Source organism: Thunnus thynnus, chromosome 20, assembly GCF_963924715.1.
Source record: "Thunnus thynnus chromosome 20, fThuThy2.1, whole genome shotgun sequence".
Taxonomy (NCBI): Eukaryota; Metazoa; Chordata; class Actinopteri; order Scombriformes; family Scombridae; genus Thunnus; species Thunnus thynnus.
In genome coordinates, this window is record NC_089536.1 from 16,013,000 (window position 1) to 16,032,990 (window position 19,991).

The window sequence follows — 19,991 nt, forward strand, 5'->3', positions numbered from 1 at the left end:
ATTGCTGCTAGCCACAAGCTGTAGGCTAACAGAGGCGCAGCTTTAATTTATTTTCCTTCTTTTGTTTGTTTGTGCACAAAACACAAATAAGCAACTTTAGATCACCTCTCAAGGCTTTCCTTTATTTAACTGGGGTTGCTGCTGTGTCCAAGAGGTGGTAGATTACATGATGATCCCAAATTATACCCACATTTTAAACAGTCTATGGTTCAAATAAAAATATATAAAAACACAGAATTGGTATCACTTTCTGATAAGTTAATATGGTTAATAAGTCATTTATAATGCATGACCAATGCAGGATTTTTAGGCTGATACTATATTGACATTGAGAGTTTAAAAATCTGATCTTTTTTTTTTAAATTGACAGCTTCCTTATTTTTTTGTATTAAGTCATCATTAAGTCAGCACAAGACATTTGATGGTTGAAAAACAAAAAATAAACTGACATCCCTTCTTACTTATCAGCCAACATACACCAATCCACATATATCTGCAATAAGTTATATCCATTGATATATCATCCTGGCTAATTATGGCACTTGCTTTGTCCTGTAATTGTAAAATTTATCAGAAAGATTCCTTCAAAGTCACTTTGACCACTTACTCTCTGGAAAATGGCTGAAAAGTGTCCGGACCTCTTACCTGTACCTGTACCAACGCGCACCACTGCACCTGTTCTGAAACATGTTTTACGCGCGTATGCAGATGCTGTTGCGTGACTAAAGACAGACACTTACAGAGACCAAGAGACAGAGATGACTGAGGGATGATCGATAAACCCAGCCTACTCCTCTGAGAGCGGACAGATGCTTCAGAAGAGCAACAACGGTGAGCTTTGTCTCCGTTATCTTGGCTTTGGGATAATAAGAAACAAGCAAGAAGAAACAAGAAATGTCACGGTTTTCTCCAAACAATAAGTATCCTAATGATAACGGAGGGTTTTGTTTTGTTTTGTGTTTTTTTTGAGATGGAGTTGGTGCCTCTGCTGTGGATGGTTTTAACCGTAACAGGAAGCTCATCCCCAGTGCCTGATCAGTATAGTAGAGCTGTGGTGAGTAGCATTAATGAGATACAATGTAATTTTATTCAAAGTTTTACATGTGTGTGGTTTGCCTTTAGCTGACATTTGATTATGTATTAATTCTGCAAGCCTATAATGTATGATTCAGTGTAATATCGAAATAGCATCATATTGTCTAATTTTCTATTTGTAAGCTAATTTTTGCTTAAACTCAGTCTAAGTCTGTGATGATAGGCTATATCAATGTATGGATATTTTTTCTTACTTCTATGCCAATTAATCATTTACTGTAAAATCCTAATTATGTCAATTTAATCATAAATATTTATACACCAATTGAGGGTGATTTCTCCAAACCACCAGCAGTTTTTGCTGAAGGCAAGGCAACGCAAATTTATTTGTATAACACATTTCAACAACAAGGCAATTCAAAGTGCTTTACATAGAGCATAAAAGGCATCAAGACAGAATATAAAGGCAACACAAGTAAAAAGACATTTAAATACAATTAAAAAGAGTCAAATTTGGAAATAAAAAGAAGCTAAAAAAGAATAAGACAGATAAAACAGGAGAATAAAAGTTACAGTGCAGTGTAAAATATTAACCCTCAAATTTGGTTTAATAAAAGGCAGCGGCAAACAGAAAAGTCGTCACCTGTGATTTAAAAGAACTGAGAGTTGCAGCAGACCTGCAGTTTTCTGGGAGTTTGTTTCAGATATGTGGAGCATAAAAACTGAACGCTGTCTCTCCATGTTTAGTTTTTACTGTGGGGACAGAAAGCAGACCTGTCCCAGACGACCTGAGAGGTCTGGATGGTTCATGATGTAGCAGCAGATGAGAAATGTATTTTGGCCCTAAACCATTCAGTGCTCTATAAACCAACAGCAGTACTTTAAAATCAATTCTTTGACAGACAGGAAGCCAGTGTAAGGATCTGAGAACTAGAGTTATATGATCCACTTTCTTGGTCTTAGCGAGGACTCGAGCAGCAGCGTTCTTTTAAATCAGAAGCACAGTTTCGAAATCTCTGAGCTTCTCTTATTCCCATTTCCAGCTGACATATGCGCTTCCCCAAAATGACATAAAACAGTCATTCTTTTGCGCAGCCACATATTTATGAGCGTTAGTATGTCGTGTGTATGAAAAAAAGAGTAAAATTTCCCTTCTGTCGTGTAAGTCATCATGTCAAGTGTGCATCAGCAGGATGCTGCTGGTTTCTGGGCCTCCAGATGCATAAAAATCTGAGAGGAGTGAAAAAGTCTACAGATTGTTTTACTTAAAAATAAGGTAACCTGCCTATTTCAAAATATTATCAGTCAAACAAAATAAATTAAAAAAAACAAAAAAACAATTGAATTTGCTGGAAAAAAAAATTATTTTTACTTGTTGGAAATATAATGCAGGGACTAAAGCTACACTGCTTACTGTAAGGTAAACATTTTTGTGGTGTAAAAACCCACAGAAAGACAACTGTTGATGGAGCCAACACCTTTCCCTTTCAACTCTAAGTATATGGGTGGAGGCGACAATCAGAGGAAGTAGAGCATGTTTAAATCACTGTTAAGTAAGGTTTTGCTTGTTTTGACAGACAGAGGTGCATGTAATCAGTTTATTTCACTTGCCATCCAATCTCTATTGACTTACTGTGACAGCAAATGGTACACAGACTTTACTCCATCACGCAACTCACTCAACAAGGACAGACTCATGCAATATTAATTAGAACAAAAGGCTGACACACGTGTGGGGTCTGACTGAAAACTGGTCATAAGTGGAGCAGTGTATCAAATACCATTCATAACATCAGCATTTACCCAGAATCCTTAAATCGACTCATGTAAGAGATGAATTTCAGAGATAATTTTGGTTTAGTGTGGTTAGTGGTGCATTTACTGAGAATTCATTCACCACCAAAGGAAGTAAGTAAGTGTTTTCTCACATCCGATCATCCTGTGCTGTGGTTATCATCATTGGGAACGCACCAAAAACACCGATTACCAAACATCCTCTGGTGTCTTTGTTTTCTGTCCAGGATTGGCTGAGCAGGTATGGCTACCTTCCTCCTCCTGACCCACGCACAAGTAAGCTGCAAACCAAGGAGGGAATTGAGAAAGCCATTCGTGTCATGCAGAGATTTGGTGGGATCCAGGAAACCGGAGTGCTTGGTAACTTCTCATATTGGATCTGTCAAGTTGATATCTTCCATCTTATGTCCTGCATATCATGAGCACCCAAACTTCCTGTAATCTGCTCTTTTGTTTCGACATACTGTGTGTAATCGCTTCTCTTCCAGACAGCGAAACTCTCAAACTCATGGTTATGCCACGATGCTCTCTCCCTGATATTGTTGGAAGTGAGGACATGCTGAAAAGGAGGAGGAAGAAAAGATATGCTCTGACAGGCCTTAAGTGGCATAAGACAGACCTCACATGGAGGTGCGTTTCCGGTCATGTTACACTGTGGTTTTATCGCTTCCCTATATGAGTCACAGAGCTTTGCTGGGGATCTGGTGGCTCTGTCATGCTGTTGGGGGTGTTTTGCTGGCATGTTTTGTGTCCACTTGTCCCATTGGAGGGAAGGGTCACTGCAAATCAATACAAAGCTGTTCTGAGTCATCACCTTTATGGTGTTCCTCAGCCTTGGCATTGATTCTACAAGCCTCTTGAACTCTTCTGGAGGGATGAACACCATTCTTCAAAAAGATATTCCCTCATTTGATGTTTTGATGATGGTGGTGGAGAGTGCTGTCTAACATGTCAGTCCACAATCTCCCATAGCTGTTCAACTGGGTTGAGATCTGGTGACTGTGAAGGCCATAGTATATGATTCACATCATTTTCATACTCATCAAACCATTTAGTGACCCCTCGTGCCCTATGAATTGTCATTCTGGAAGAGACCACTCCCATCAGGATAGAAATGTTTCATCATAGGATAAAGGTGATCGCTCAGAACAACTTTGTATTGACTTGCTGTGACCCTTCCCTCTAAGGGGACTAGTGGACCCAAACCATGTCAGCAAAATGCCCCCAAAAGCATAACAGAGCCACCAGATCCCCTCACTGTAGGGGTCAAGCATTCAGACCTGCACCGGTTTTTCCTTAAATTTGTCACCCGTCTGTATGTAAAGCTGATCAAGGGGCACAATCATGAAATCAGAGAATTTAAAATTCAAATAAAGACATAGAATATCACCAGACATATCCTCAAACTTTGGGTTAAGCTGGAAAAGTAGCAAGGCTCCTGTAAACCAAAATATCCATATCCAAAATATACCAAAATTCTTTGAAAGACACAATCTACTGTAGATAAACTTTTGATCCTGTGTTATGAATTTAAATACAACTTTGTTTTAATACAAATTGTATTCCTGTTTGCAGTGTCCACAGCTATCCATCGCCTTCCATCTCACCCACCTTGCCTGACAATTTGGTGGACACCATCCTGACTCACGCCTTCAAAGCCTGGAGTGACGCGGCCCCCTTGAGTTTCCGTCGGCTGCCGAGTGACAACAGGAGGGCGGTAGCTGGAGGGGACATCAGAGTGTCTTTTTCCCGCTTGCTGCATGACGATGGGTACCCTTTTGACGGGCGGGGTGGCACCCTGGCCCACGCCTTTTTTCCTGGGAGGGATGAGGTGTCGGGTGACACACACTTTGATGATGATGAGATATGGAGCTATGGAGGTATTTACTGATTGAAATCATGGTGGATAGATGATGGCTGGAGAACCTGTTCTCAGGAAATGTGTGATAGTCTGCCTTAGAAAAGTGTAATGAGAGAGTGATCTGTAGTAATCAAAAAAGAAAACAGTCCTCATCTAATGAACTGGTTTTAAAAGTCAGAAAAGCAGAAAATACATCTGCATACTGAGTACCATCAAAACCCCAATTTAGTTGTTTATGTGGCCCAGTAACACTTTTACTTCACATTTCCTCAGGTAACAGCGGAAGCACAGACTTGTTCACAGTTGCAGTGCACACGTTCGGCCATGCGCTGGGCCTGGGCCATTCTTCCTCTGACCCATCCATCATGAGGCCGTACTACCAGGGTCCTGTGGAAGACATTCGCCAATTCAAGCTAGCCCAGGACGACAGACAGGCCATCCAGCAGCTTTACGGTCAGTGACCAGTCGAACTAACTGCATTTTGAATCATAGAGTACATCTCAAACTGATGTCTATGACATTTATTAGATCCAACTTACAATATGCGTTGTGTGTTTTTCATGTCTGTCTTAAAGATTGAAACATGAAACTTGAGGAAACAGGAGGGCAACCATAAACTCTTCTTTGGGACTTAAAATGGCTTACTGGATATTTTGGCGGCTGTCCATTATGTTGCAGTGGTTTTATTCTGGTAAATTACATCACTGACATGAAACCTCCCACAAGGAACATATTAAAACGGGTGGGAGGCAAAAGTAGACTTGCAAGTTTATAAAATGCGGGGAAACAAGACAAAGAGTCTACAGCCATGCTAGCGGCCCTGTAAGGCTGTACTTCTAGTAGACACAGTGGTGCTTTGAGCTAAATGCTAACAGTGACTATACTAACATGCTGATGTTTAGCAGGTAATATTTACCAGGTTTATAATCTCAGTTTACTGTGGTCTAGTAGCATGCTAACATTTCTTAACTTGAATATAGTTTTGCAGGACTTAAGTCATGCAACAAAGTATTGAACAAAGTCAAATTTTGACTTGAAAAGTCAGGGGACCACCAAAGTCTGTAGGTTTCATCTTCTAGGGAACATGTATGTATGGAACCAAATTTCATGGCAATCCATCCAGTCGTTGTTGAGATATTTTAGTCTGGATCAATGTGGTGGACTGGCAGACGGAGCGACAGACCGACATTGAAATCCTCGGTCCCAGAAATCTCCTTAAATCATTTTTTACCAGTTTATCCTGTCCAGAATTCTCATATTACTTGATTAATTGAGCTATAAAATAAAATAGTAACTGTTCATTTTAACTGCTAGTGATTTATGATAGGCCCTGACCCTGTAATATCCTCAAAAATGGAGAAGTCGTGGCCATAAACTAGTAGGAAATGTTTCTGATTGTTTGGTTGGTTTATGTGATGAGCTTATATAATAAGTAAACAAAAAAAACATCTTTATTTTCCATTGCAAGTGTATTATTTTATAGCTTAATAAAACATTCCACAAAGGATACAGATGTTCATAAAACCAAATGAAGAGGCAAAACCTGCTCTCTGATATGTATGTGAAAGTGCACTCATGCAACCGTGCAGCTTGCCTGTCTTAAAAAAAGGAACATTGTGTGTTTGCGTCCTGTGTGTCAAACTCCTCTGGCTACTGAGAAGAATGTGGGTTGCTTGCAAAATTTGTGCTGTCATCGGCTTTCACCACCTCTTCAACGTTATCTGCTGTCACCTTTCCGTCACAGGTGCGAAGGACGGCGGGCCACCAGGTGGTGTTGATCCTGACCTCCCACGCCTGCCGAGTCCACCTCCGCCAAGAGCAACAAAGGAGTGAGTTGAGCCAGAGCAAGCAGGGTGATAAAAGTACTGCACATCCATCTAGACAATACAAACTATGAATATCACATTGAGGCACTCAGTTTAGGATAGGCAAATGAGTGATGAGGAGTAATTTAAGACCAGTGGATGCTGATAAAAGCCTTCTGATCGATCCTCACTGTGACAGTTTGGTCTTGTTGCACCCTCTGGTGAATCTCTATCATACTACATCCTACGAAAATACAATTTCAACTAATTTTTGGCTAAACTTCTGCTGTCCCAGGTATGACCCCTCATTCCTCGAGCGCTGTCAGGGAGATTTTGACGCAGTGGCCAATATCAGGGGAGAGGTCTTCTTTTTTAAAGGTAAGGAAAAACTATCTGGGATGCTCAAAACAGATCAATGTGGGAATCCTTAGACTCCAAAATTATTGTAATTGTCTGAATTGCTTAAAGATATTCAGAATTTGCTGGTATTTTATATGTGATCTATGGAGTGTACAGTCACACATGTTGGTGTCATGTTCACTGTCTTTTCCTGGAAAGGTGATCACTTCTGGAGGACCAAGCAAGACGGGTCTTTGGTCTCCTTAAATCCGGCTCAGATCAAAAACTTCTGGATCGGCCTTCCTCCAGGAACAAACAAGATCGATGCTGTGTATGAGAGGAAGAGTGACAGTCATATCATCTTCTTCATCGGTGAGAAGCAAAATCCTGTGCTTCTGCACGGCTGTGGTTTGAATCTAAGTTTGGCGATCACAGTTTTGAGTCTTGGTTCTTGGATGTTATTTTGAAGGCAGTGGATTTGAACACTAGAGTTTCATCGGACTAATAAAACCGTCAGCAGAAACACAGATAAAATTTGATTTGATTTGATTTGATTTGATTTGATTTGATTTGATTTGATTTGATTTGATTTGATTTGATTTGATTTGATTTGATTTGATTTGAACAGAAAGAATAAAAAATCCAGACCAAAAAACAAAGACTCAATCCAATAGGAGACATGATTGTATGAGGCCTCCTTAGTAAAAATGAATTAAATAAATCAAAATAAAGATCTACAATAAACAAGTTATTACTTTTTATACTTAACCTGTTAACCATCAGTTGTTCATGATAAAAATGTGTGAACATTACAAACTTCTATTTCAGTCTAACTTACACAAGCAAATTATGAAATACTTTCTCTCATACTTTCTTATGTCTGTCAGGATCTCAGTACTGGGTCTTCAAGGACACGGTGGCCATGAGCGGTTACCCACAGCCCCTGTCTGAATGGGGAATGAGGACAAAGAGTGGGGTACCAGTGAACAGGGTGGATGCAGCCTTCATCTGGGCCCATAACGGCAAGACCTACCTGTTCAGCGGTGATGAGTTTTGGAGGTTGGACGAGAGCCGTAAAAATGAAAAGGTGACCCGACAGCTGGAGCCAGACTACCCGCGGGACATCAGCCTCTGGGAAGGAGTGCCCTCCCCCATAGATGACGTCATCAGCTGGAAAGGTAATATTGTTTTGTGGATAAATATGTGATAAGTTTCTGACACCATCACTAGATAAATAAACAAGGCCATAGAGAAGCTTATTTTAGGGTGATGACATTTTTCAACAGACACGCGCAAGCAGCTGAAAGGCATGAAAGCAACAGCAAACAACTGATCTATGTCGAGATAAGATGTTCAAACACCATAAGTCTACAATCTATCTAAGTCTACTATAAGCCTATGACTATGGCTGGAATATTACCTTGCTATGCAGTCAACTTTAAAAACCATGAGCGTCCTGAGCAAATAGAGGGCAAGTTCTGTATGTGCACAGAAAATGGCCACATCAAATAAATATCAAATGAAGATCAAATATATATATATATATATATATATATATATATATATATAGCATGCGCCCCCCTTTACTCTCACTGCCAGAGGGGGGAGACAAAAGTCCTGCACTCCAGCTTTAAAAGGGGCAATACCACAATGTAAGTATTATCAGCTAAATGTACTAGCAGTACCAAAACTAAAAGAACTCATTATACCTAATATCCCCTTCAGGGTGTTATATTGTTGTATTTATTATATTATTGTATTATTATTGATACATTAACATGTAAGCAGCATTTTAATTTAGGGTTTAATATACAGTGTATGATTTGTCATAAACTAATTAGATGTTTTGAATGAAATATAACTTGGAAGTTGTAACTATGACTGTCAGATCAAATGTAATTAAGTAAAAAGTCCAATAGTTCCCCCTAGTGGAGTAATAATGTAGAATGTACTTTTATAAACTAGAACATCTAATGATAAAATAATGAAATGATATAATAATAAAAAATAAATAAATAAATTGAATTGAATTGAATTTCTATTCTGGTAAATAAATAGGCTAATGTTTTATTCAATATGTGATGAAAAAGACAAAAGGATGAGAATAACACTGCTGCTGCTGCTCTTTAGGAGACACCTACTTCTTCAAGGACAAACTGTACTGGGTGCTGAAGAACGGAGGACTGAACGAAGGTCATGTTTCTCCTAAATCTACCGGTGAAGACTGGCTCGCATGTCCAGCTCCTCCAGTCAATCCTGGAACCCCAAAGGATTGCATCTGCGACATAAAGGGATCATCTCCATCTCCATTAAGGAGCAGCTGGCTTGTCCTGATCTCTTTTTTATTGGTAATCAATGAGTTTAATAGAAAATAGAAACCTGAGTTTGAGATTTGTCTGATGTCTGTTCAAACCAAGAGGGTGTTTTTGTACTTGTGCTCTCATTCCACTGGAGCATAATAAAGGTTCTTTACATCTGCATTTATCACAACCCAAAAGCTGGCTTCAAATTACATACTGGTGTTATGAAAGGCCAGGGTTAAATACTTCATATGTTACTGTAAATATGTTGCCTTATCAGAACATATTACTCACTGTCTTCCCTTCACCCTGCTAGAGTTACAGCCCTCCTTTTTCTAGAGTAAGTATTGGATTACAGGCAGCCTGTATAGGAGAATGTATGGAAATTCAACACTGAAATCCAGCACTCTGGCTACTCTCTCATAATGAAGCCTTATACAACCACCTTACTGTATGTTTGGACAGTAAGTATCCCAACAGGCAACACAAACATAGTAAAGTGCAATGGTCTGGCAATGCCTTTATCAAAGCTCATTTCTTAGAATTCAGAGAAGATTTGTTTATGTACAAAACAGACTATTCTTAAAAAGTAAATAAAAACTGTAGACTAGCTCAGAAGGGCCAGGTGGTTTACTGTTGCCCCATTTTTATATTTTTGAGTTTTATGCTGGTTGTCTTATGTGTAAATACATTTCAGAGGAAATAAGGACAATTTCAAAACATGGACATAGGAATGATCACAGTGTAAAAATACCCTTTTGTTTAATAATCAATGAAAAGTTCATGCTTGACAGTATTTTATACATTTGAGCTTTATTTTCCAAAGTTATAGTTCTTTTATACCAACTTTTAAACATGACCATTTTATTTTTTATATGATTATTCAAATTTGCTGGGGGCACGTTTTTAACTATTGGGTCCATCTGTCCACTGTAATGCTTTTGAAATGGAGCTGCTTTTTAAGTGGAGCTAAGCTTTGCAGATGTAATGCAGTTCGGTGACGATTCCTCCTGCAGATCTGTCTGCAGGGCAACTCGACATCGTCTCTAAAATAACCTTTGTTACCCTACTTCACTGTTACATCAATCATTCTTTGCTGTAAGTTAATGGAGTTTAGGGATTTTGATTGGCATGTCATGTTTTTCTCAGGTCAGGCCAGAGGTAGTTAAGCAAGAAATCAACAAATAGATCAATTTCCAAGCAAATGCTAGAAAATATCATTAAAATGTCACAAATTAAAATCTTCATATTAGTTTCTTTTTTGCGTTGTATCTTTTGTCCTTGACTAACCTCTTTAGTTTAGAAAATTATCTCTTGATCTCACCTCCTCCAGGCTGAAACTGCTCACATGATATGTGATGAGCACATGCTTGTCATTCTCCAGTAACGGTTCCCTATGTCTCAGCCTGGACAACTGATTTGTATGTTAATTAGGAACACCCCTCCTGGGCTATGACATGCTTATCTCAGTGACAAGTCTTTTATATAGTGGAAGTAAAGCACAATGATAAGAATGTCTGATTGTCGTTTAGCCAGATGGACTAGTGTGCATTTTTCCTCATTCTTGCTTCACATGTTGGTTCAGACTCTCTTCAGATGGCTCAATATGACAACCATCAACTCTGATAACTCAAAATCAAAATCAGATTACATGTAAAGCCTGTTTAATCACGTGTTATATCATGTAAAATTAAGTCCTTAGTAAATAAAGAAGACTGATGCACAGGTGCATACTCTACCTTGATTTATGCAAACCTCTCCAAAAGGCCTTCATCTTTTCTTTTTAACTTGGAACACTTCATTAATAATACATCTAGTTAACCATTGAATCTATAATTCATAGCACATTCAAGATATACAAGGAAGTTTGCACAGGAATATTTATTCAGTTCCTGAAGTGGAAAATATTTCGGTACAGTGTAAATGGGACAGTTTATCTGCCAAGGTCAAACGATTGTGCTTGGCAAAAGCACAATGAGGAACAATTGCATCCTGACAGGCACCAAGTATAAAAAAGCAAAGCAGCTTGGAATTAAATGAGCTTTGAAATAAAGTACGCCACTATGATAAGTATAGCAGGCTTTTATGTAATCTAATGTTTTGTCAACTATAATAGTAAGCACTCAAAAGCCAGGTTTCAAGTGTCCATCTCAGGTTGAGTACAAGTGCAACAATAGAGATTAAATTTGATGCTCTTATACTGTGCCATTCTTAAAAGAAATAGGTAACAGTAGTTTTTTTTTTGTTTGTTTTTTGAAATACATTTTACAACATTCCTTTATAACATGTTTTAAGTGCATTTGTTCCACATTATTGAAGTAAAACCAGGACTGCAGAAGAAAGTAATTGACAAATAATTTTAATTTACAGACATTTAACAAGATCAACAGTTCACAGTTCTGTTTCATGTGCAAATAGTGTAACACAGGACTAAACTGATAAATAATGGTGTTCATTCGATTGAGTGACAATCCTTCACTACACCAACTGCAAGAGGTAGCACAAGTTCCATTTTGAGTGTCCAGCTTGGCAATGAGTATCTGCACCGATGTACACGTCAGGGAATGAGCACAAATAAAAGCTAATCAGGTACTATACAATCTAAAAATACAAAAATATAACATTACCATATTCTGCAACAACTATTGGTAGAAACTCTTCAGACAGGTACATGCCAACATTAAGGCAGATTTTAATGTAACTAAACACTGTCACACTGAGATTATTGCTGGATGGATTTCTAAACTAGCGTTGCTACAAGTGATCAGTAAACCTAGTGCAAAGTACATCACCTTCTTCCAGGCACCTCAACCCAAAGACATGAGCTGTGCCTGAATTGTTCATACTACCAACAAAAGGCAAAATTCTAGTTAGTATGCAAATAGTGCAAGCATACGCATAAACATGGATAAAAATCTGATTATGGATAAATATTTCTTTATAACTTATCACACCCCTGAAAACAATATGATTGATATTAGAGCAGAGGCAGCCATCATTATGATTAATATGCAATTTAAGCATGTCATGATATGATGTTAATATATATAGAGAGAGAGCTACATTGGGAGCAGCAAAGTTCTTATGGTGTTGAGGCTCAGTTTTGCAACATGTGAAAAGACTGATGTAATACACTGTGCATACTGAACTGAAGGCACTAATGACATGTAGTATTCAGCGCATACAGGTACATTTGATCATTAATAATTTGGAGATGGCTAAAGTCATCTGAATCATGTGGAAAAGGGGATGACTGATGGTGGTGAAAAAAGTGTATTCCCATTACTAAACAGATTAATCTGCACCATAAGTTGCTGAGATACCACAACAATGCTTTTTTCCCCCCCTTTGTGGCTCTAACCTCTCACCAGTGCAAGGCTCAGGGCAATCAGCCCTAGAGAGTAGCAGGTTGTGGAAGCCTGTGACGTAGACGTACCCTGTGTTCTGACTGGCTGGGCTGGCTGGATGTTTCTGTAGACATTTATCATAAGAGGTGATGTGCTGTTGGAGACGTGCGGTGTTGTGCTGAAGAGGTCAATCTGGAGATGAGACATTGAGCCAGTTAGCTGCATGAAGCAATGTTAAAGCATTTGTGCCCACTATACTGGCCATTTTAGTTAATATGAAAAAACATACTTTAAGACATTGCCAGAAAAACTCACCAAATCTTTGCTGACTTTGATTGTATCCTTAAACACTGTCCAGACCACAGCTTCATTGCAAGTTGGGGTTGTCAAGGAGCCAAGGTAACGATAATACTTGGTGCGATCCACTCCAACCAGGAGATCATCCAGTGAAATTCCAGATGCAATTGTAGCAGTCTGGCCTGAGAACAGAAACACAACCTATGAAGGACTGTAGCTGACACACTATAGTGATTCCAAAACATTACGTCAAATTCTCTGCTAGAAAACATGTAAAAGATTGTCTCACCGCTTTCTGTGATGTTGGCCAGGTAGGAGGTCAGTGTGCGCCAGCTTTCAGGTTGTCCAGTTGCATCACCTGCCATTTCCTAAAAAGTGTGCACATTGTTTCATTAGACTTTAATAAATAGGAGTATTCTTTATTCAAAATGTGTTAACAACCCTTTAGCTCCCTTTAGCTTTTTTACCTTTAGACTAATTTGTACTTGTAGAGAAGGAGATTAGCATTGGGTTACCCTATGATTACAGAATGCCTAGAGAAAGAAAATTGAAGACGATACTAAGGGATCTTCAAAAAGCAGCTAAAGGCAGCAAGGGAGAAGATGAGATAAAAGGTATGTTTGCATTAGCAATGACCAGCAATGTCCAAGCTATGCTTATGTCCTTTAAAGAAAATATGGACACAGTCTCAGTCAAAACAGAGGTGTTATTTTCCTTATCACCCTATAAAATGTTAATCTTAATTGGGGATGTAGCTTTTTTTTTTTTTTTTTTTTTTAAACAAAAATGAATCATTGTTCTTTGCTAATCAGGTGCCCTTTATGTATTTTTTCACCCCTGCCCCTCAGACAGCCCGAGTCCACCACTGTTGTGACATTTAAATGCATAAATTCTAACCTCAATGAAGAAACCAAGAGCAGCAAGTCCTGTTGAGTCCGCAATGGCTTGAGTCGTGTTCCCATGATAGGATGACTTGCTGTTAACAATGTGCAGCTGTGGGAGTGAAGTAAAAGCATTTTAATATGGATTTACTGAAGAAACACCCCATTCATAGCTCAACGTGAAACAAACTGTGTACTATACCTCCATGGGATATCGCTTCCCATTCACAGTGTGCTCGGAACCGGGAAAAGCGCTGCCATTACCCCAGTGCAAGTGGAACTGCAGGCTGTCATAGGCCTCGGTCAGGGCTCCTCCTGAGATCCCAACACCGCTTCCTAAGGCAACTTTGACTGAAAGAGGGTAAAAAATAAATTTAAAAAAAACCACTTGTCACTTTTTACTCTGCAAGTCACTTGCAAGGTAAAACATTAAAACTAAAGTTCCATTATGATCACTTTGTGTTTAAAAAAAACAAAACAAAAAACAAAAAAAACACAAAGTACATTCCTGACAACACCCCTGACCTAAAAAAAAAAAAAAAAAAAAAAAAAGGGAAACCTAATTCTATTGTAATGAGAAGGTAAATCCTACCTGCAAGGCTGCATAAGATATAGGCTAACAGAAGCGTCTAGCGCAATTTGAGAAGGTTCTACCCACACCCACTACTCACTTGTCTTGCCGGTGTTTTCGATCTTTTTTAGGGCGGAGGTGCTGCTGTAATTATTAAAGGTGAATGCAACCAGGCTGGAGTCAGGTTCGGCAGATGCTGAGACGATGTTAATGGGCGACTGTCGAGTGCCGTTGCAATAATTAGCAGCAATGACTGGCCAGGTAGTGTCATCTATAAACAGAAACAAGATGAGTATCTGCAGAGGAGCAGCAGTGACAATGATGTAGGCTGTTAGAGATAGGAGGGTTAGGATACTCACTGCAGCTTGGCTGATCATAACACCAGGCTGGAGAAGGAAATGAGATAAGTGATTCATTTATTTATGTAGAGACGCATTGTTTGCTGTAAAAGTCACTAAATCCAAGATAACGCAAAGATGAATAATACCTACCGATAGCGTCTGAGGCGCAGTGGACACTGGGCACAAGAGCGCACACAGCAAACGCAACTACAAGCCAGTTCATCTAAAATTAAAGAAAGAAGAAAAACTCACCGTTTGTTCACCAAAAACAAACAACCATCAATATTAAATGCCGGGCAAGAAAATGCACCTGCAGCCATCCAAATGAATGAATGAGAGAGTGAATTCATCAGTTTACTAGACGTACATTTTTTTCTAGTGGATTCCAATTTGACTCATTGAAAGCGGCACTGAACAGTTAGGTTGCGCAAGAAAGCGGTGCACACTTAAATGTCAACTTATAAACATAAATTGTTTTTTTTTTAAATGAAATACTAGGCTTACATCTAATACTAAATTTCACAATGTTACACTCTAAAAACGACTAATCCTCTCAATTAAAAAATAATAATACAGAGTCCCTTTCAGTTAATTAAAGCAAGACTTTTCTGCTGCAGCTGAATTCAATTGTCCTGAGCAGCTGAATGTCTTACCTTTGACGCACCTGTCCTCCTTTCTGTCGGGTAACAGCTGTGCAGCCTCATCCTCCCTCTTTTTATTGGCTCAGCACACCCAGCAGCGGGACTGAAACCGCCTCTATGTGGCATTTGGGTAGATTTTATTTCCCCGCAAGAATTCTCTTGGGCTGATGAGCAGAGATCAGTGTTTTTGATAATTTGTTCAGACTTTTTTGAAAGACATTCCAGACAAACAGTTATGTCTGGATTCCTACCATTTAATGTTGATTGATAGGAAGTATGAATATGCCTGTACAAGTTTTTTTTTAATGAATTACAATTAAGTTTGTAGACTATTTAAAAATAAGATAAACATTTAGCAGCCTATAAATTTGAAGCTTTTGTCACAAATATAAATGTTTACATCCTCAAAAAGTGTCTTTAATTTTAAAAACAAATCTGTAGATTATGTATTTCCACATCCACATAATGCAGGCTATTGTTGCTTTATTTACAAGGAGGAAAAAACATTTTGTAAGAAGAATGAGGGAAAAATGGAAATTCAAAACCTTTTTTTGGCACCAGGAAATATGGCTGCGTTCGACTTGGTTGGTCATGTAAAACACATTCATAGTTCCTGGTGCCAAAAACAATCTGCTAACAGTGCTGTATGTTTTGGCATGTAAGGTACATTTAATTCCTGGTTATTTCCAGAGAAGAGGTGACTGCATTGTTCCAGACCTGTTTTTCTTTTCTCTGTCGGATGTGAATATGCATAGACATCAGACGATAGTTCTGCAAATTACATTTACATGAGCAAATTTTGTTTACATGAACCTGTTTTTTGTTTTTTTTTGCAACATGTGTTCATGAAAAGTGGTCCTAATATCTTGCCACTTAATTAGGAAGGTGACTAAAAAATTAAGCTCTCGAAACTAGATTTTGATATAGATCCTGACAGGGTCACAAAATTAGCTAATAATGCAGGACTCACCTTAGGGACTTTGCTTTATAAGTACAATCTCGGTATGAAAGGATAGGTTTTTCAAGTTTATTTTAAAACAAAACTGACATGCCCATACATTGGAAGGGATATTGGTTGCTGTTATTGTTTCCTCCGTGCACACTGTCCCGCAAAGAGATCCCTTCCTAAAACCATTTTAATGTAAGTGATGTGGAACAAAATCCACAGTCCTTGTTCTATGTAAAAATCAATTATTAAGTTCATCTGAAGCGAATATGAGGCCCCAGCGGTCTGAAATAGACATGGGCATCTTCCAAACCTACAGTCTCTTCAGTGAGTAAATTAACAGACATGTACATGCTGCTTTTTGTCTTCACCAAAAAGCAGCATCTGTCATTTGTTTAAATGCTTAAAATGCTTAAATTGACAAGCAACCTCTTGCAGATAATGACTGTTCTGTGTCAGTAGCAAAGGTTAAAGTGGGTTGATGTGTTCCATTGCACAGTTTCTTAAGAAGGAGGTTGGGGTGGATGACTGGGCTACAAAGAATGCGATATCATTGTTTCAAATGATTACATAAATGTACATACATACAGACAGGCAGGCAGATAGATGGCTAGATTGATAGACAGCAGACAGGCAGAGACAGATAGATCCGAGGCAGATATTCTGTATATTTTTCTTTAAAACCAGTTTCACTGGCTGTGTAATTACATGTCAAAATTTTCTTTGTTTCCAACACATTTCTTAGTGAGCCTACAATAACATAAAAATTATACTAGACTTAATGTACCAGCTCCATCCAGTGATGTTTATATAAAGGCTTACTGACTACACTGCTTTCAAGAATCCCATTGATCTGACAGGTCCTCGTTGAGAAGCAAAAGAAAAAAGTAGTAACTAAAAGCATTTTTCTTCTTCTACTTCTACGGATCGTCAACCACCAGGTATACTATATGTAAGTATGTCTGAGTTGGAAAAATGTGTTGTGTGTGTGTGTTACAGTAAATGTGATTTATTGTCCCTCTTATTGTATATAGTGTCATGTTAGATAAAGTTTCCAGTCACCTGTTTTCCTCAGAAACATTAGTCATGCCTTCTTTAATTGTGAGCAATAGAAACTGTCTCAACAAATCAGTCAAGTAATTAAAAGAGCACTCCCCAGATTTAGCAACACACTCTTATAACATTGTCAGAAAAACGATGGACAATGCAGTCACACATCATTCCTTGCATTCTTCTTCCAGGTGCTTACGTTACCCACAATGTAACACAACTACGGACAGTTCACTTGGAGATTTGGGTTCAAGCTGTGTCCCTATTCCATACAACACAATAGTTGTATACAGTATGTACTATGTACCAGTTGATATACAAGAACTCAATGTACTCTCTCATGTTGTACTAACAGGAATCAATCAAACTGACTTTGGAAAACTACTGCCAATTAAATTTCCAAAATGACACCAGATTTAATTTTGTTATTGTTGTTTGTTTGTTTGTTTTGTTTATTTTATTTTCTGAGGTGTTCCTGGGGCTGTTTCACCACCATTGACAATTAAGTTACAGTAAATTTTATCCAGCTGTGAGCTACTCCTCAACCTCATTTATGCAATGTAAAGTGGGACAATAGTGTATATCAAGAGCACCCACGCTTTTTTGAGCAGACATACTACAACTACATACTAAAAACCTGCTTAGAATTAAGTAGTATGGAATTGGGACACAACTTAAAGGGGCCTAAACAAACATTATGTTTGTGTAACGGCATGTGAGTGTTATTTACCAAAGTGATGAACCCACAGAGAATTATTACCTGACTCAGCAGTTTCCCTCAGCTCTATGGGCAGTTTTATCTCACACTTTTGGCATTCTTTCACTTTAGTTGAAACCTACTATATTGTGTGTGACTGATAAATTCAAAATGTGTTTCTGAACAGACCAAATGAGGTTCTTGAGGAATTCAAGAGCCTGATCTGGGCGTGCCTTAAGGTTTACTGAAACTTGCACCAATTATGCTAATATGCCTTCCCCCTGTTTTTCCACTTGCATTCCTTCACCATGCAGTTATATAGTAATCAATACTTCCTGAAAATGCAGCCAAGGCTGTTTGGATGTGGAAGAATCTCACTCTGTCACATTTTACCTTTTGTCAACTTTTTGCCTGCAAAATATCAGCCGGAGTGAGTGTTCTGACATCTTGAGCTGCTCTCTCAGGAAAAATTACCACAGAAGTGGGAGCTTGAGGTGAGGAGGCTCTGTCAGGCAGTCACCTTTATGTTTATGGTTGTGTTTCCAACCTGACAAAATTAGCTATTAGCTGTTTTCAAAGCCAACTCATGGTACTATATCATTATATGTTGTCCATTAGTAGCTTGTTCTTGCTTGATAGAATGATCTACCTCTTTTTTATGCATATGTTCTACTACATTTGATAGATATTTCCCACCAAAGAGAACTGGTCAGTGATACCTCACTTTAACCCTCTGGAACCTACCGAGTCCACGCCCAGCAATGAGAGACATTTGTCAGTATGACTGCATTTTTTAGCAGATTCTATGTAAGCTAATGCACATTGCTAAAGGGGAGGGTGGGGTGTGTGTGTCACGCCTGAATGTACATTTATTTCATGCATATGAGAGCAATTTCAGCATATGGTAATGTAATAGTGCAATAGTAAGAGTAATGCACATCCCACTCAAGCCATTGAAGCAAGCAAGCAAAGTTTATTTATATAGCACCTTTCATTGACACCAGTCACAAAGTGCTTCGCAATCAAAGAAATGCATCCCCATTATTCAATTATAGGGAGCAAAGTTATGGTTTTGCTACCCCACTTTTTGTCTTTTTAAAAATAAATGTATCAACATACAAACCCTGCAATCAGGTGATTACATCAATGATCATTTTACTATTTTCAGCAACTGACAAAAACAAGTAATAAAAAAATCATACATTTTTGGACCACCCTTTGAGTTGGTTCAGTTGAACCTGTCGCTGATTGTTTGCCACAGCATGCCTTGGCTGTCAGTCACGGTCTGTCAATCCACACAGGAGTCTGACTGTTTACACAGCTAAGAAACATGCCGGCTTAACTGCAATCATTGACTGAAAATAGAACATAGGAAAATATAGGCTAGTGTATGTTGAATGAACCTGCTTGGACCACTGACTCCAGCCAAACTTCAAATTAGCTAAAAGTTGTTGCTGTTGTTGCTGTTGCTGAAATACTTTCCGATTTGTGAGTCAACATTAGCTAACTTTGACAGCCCGCCCACCTAACATTAGCTGGCTGATCAGACAGGATTTGGCTGTGGAGATGAGACGTTTGTGAAGGAGCCGAATCAGAGTCAGCCCTTTTAAGTGTAATGTGGCTATTAACAGGGTTGCCGACTCTCACTTTCCAATTCTCAGGTGCACACTGTATGCTAAACACGCTGTACCACTATCCATTTGCATACAGAGAAGTCTGCACTCCATTAAGACAGAGACAAAGCCAGAGGTGGAAAACCCAACAGCAAAAGCCAGGCCAAGAATCTCTTTTAGCTGACATTTGGGCTTTTAAACTACTGTACTCCTTTTATGCCCTGAAACAAAAGGACCCAAATTGGTGATGTGAAACCACACAAAGGAAAGTCATTTTAAATATTAAAATGTTTTTTAAATATTAAACATTGTTATATTATTACAATATAACAGTATCTATTATATAGAAGAAAAATAATGTTTACACTGTATGTACCTATAAAAAATATTTTTTTATTGATATTTCTGTCTAACATTTTGTAACAGCAGGAAAGTTATAAGACATTTCTTAGGACATTTTCAGACTATGAACA

General features: G+C 38.5%; 2 protein-coding genes across 6 annotated transcripts; one reads left to right on the top strand and one right to left on the bottom strand.

The window, feature by feature from the left end:
• Positions 1 to 596: 596 nt before the first annotated feature.
• LOC137172245 (matrix metalloproteinase-25-like) lies at positions 597 to 10,854 on the top strand. 2 transcript variants are annotated; one of them, XM_067576554.1, is made up of 11 exons: positions 597 to 831; positions 971 to 1,054; positions 3,057 to 3,189; positions 3,318 to 3,459; positions 4,405 to 4,709; positions 4,964 to 5,143; positions 6,435 to 6,519; positions 6,791 to 6,873; positions 7,054 to 7,206; positions 7,722 to 8,012; positions 8,965 to 10,854. In XM_067576554.1, the coding sequence occupies exons 2-11, from the start codon at positions 971 to 973 to the stop codon at positions 9,207 to 9,209; spliced, it is 1,701 nt and encodes a 566-aa protein (XP_067432655.1). In that variant the 5' UTR covers positions 597 to 831; the 3' UTR covers positions 9,210 to 10,854. The 2 variants fall into 2 exon arrangements, with proteins under 2 accessions (XP_067432655.1, XP_067432654.1); XM_067576553.1 differs by having other exon boundaries at positions 597 to 1,054.
• Positions 10,855 to 11,477: 623 nt separating this feature from the next.
• ca15b (carbonic anhydrase XVb) lies at positions 11,478 to 15,313 on the bottom strand. Of its 4 annotated transcripts, XM_067576615.1 has the most exons (10): positions 15,225 to 15,312; positions 14,722 to 14,794; positions 14,590 to 14,616; positions 14,331 to 14,501; positions 13,862 to 14,010; positions 13,676 to 13,771; positions 13,068 to 13,146; positions 12,797 to 12,960; positions 12,571 to 12,673; positions 11,478 to 11,674 (listed from the first exon to the last, which is right to left on the bottom strand). In XM_067576615.1, the coding sequence occupies exons 1-10, from the start codon at positions 15,273 to 15,275 to the stop codon at positions 11,613 to 11,615; spliced, it is 975 nt and encodes a 324-aa protein (XP_067432716.1). In that variant the 5' UTR covers positions 15,276 to 15,312; the 3' UTR covers positions 11,478 to 11,612. The 4 variants fall into 4 exon arrangements, with proteins under 4 accessions (XP_067432716.1, XP_067432715.1, XP_067432717.1 ...); XM_067576614.1 differs by having other exon boundaries at positions 11,478 to 12,673; positions 15,225 to 15,313; XM_067576616.1 differs by lacking the exon at positions 15,225 to 15,312 and adding an exon at positions 14,939 to 15,198 and having other exon boundaries at positions 11,478 to 12,673.
• Between the last annotated feature and the right edge of the window lie 4,678 nt (positions 15,314 to 19,991).

Bases quoted from the DNA above. Each gene is read 5' to 3' on its own strand.
- ca15b (XM_067576614.1), bottom strand. From the start codon at position 15,275: ATGAGGCTGCACAGCTGTTACCCGACAGAAAGGAGGACAGGTGCGTCA. The intron at 14,795-15,224 runs GTAAGACATTCA...CTTTAATTTTAG, and splicing joins GGAGGACAGGTGCGTCAAAG to ATGAACTGGCTTGTAGTTGC. The intron at 13,772-13,861 runs GTATAGTACACA...TCACTCCCACAG, and splicing joins GGAAGCGATATCCCATGGAG to CTGCACATTGTTAACAGCAA.
- LOC137172245 (XM_067576553.1), top strand. From the start codon at position 929: ATGATAACGGAGGGTTTTGTTTTGTTTTGTGTTTTTTTTGAGATGGAG. The intron at 4,710-4,963 runs GTATTTACTGAT...ACATTTCCTCAG, and splicing joins TGAGATATGGAGCTATGGAG to GTAACAGCGGAAGCACAGAC. The intron at 8,013-8,964 runs GTAATATTGTTT...GCTGCTCTTTAG, and splicing joins TGACGTCATCAGCTGGAAAG to GAGACACCTACTTCTTCAAG.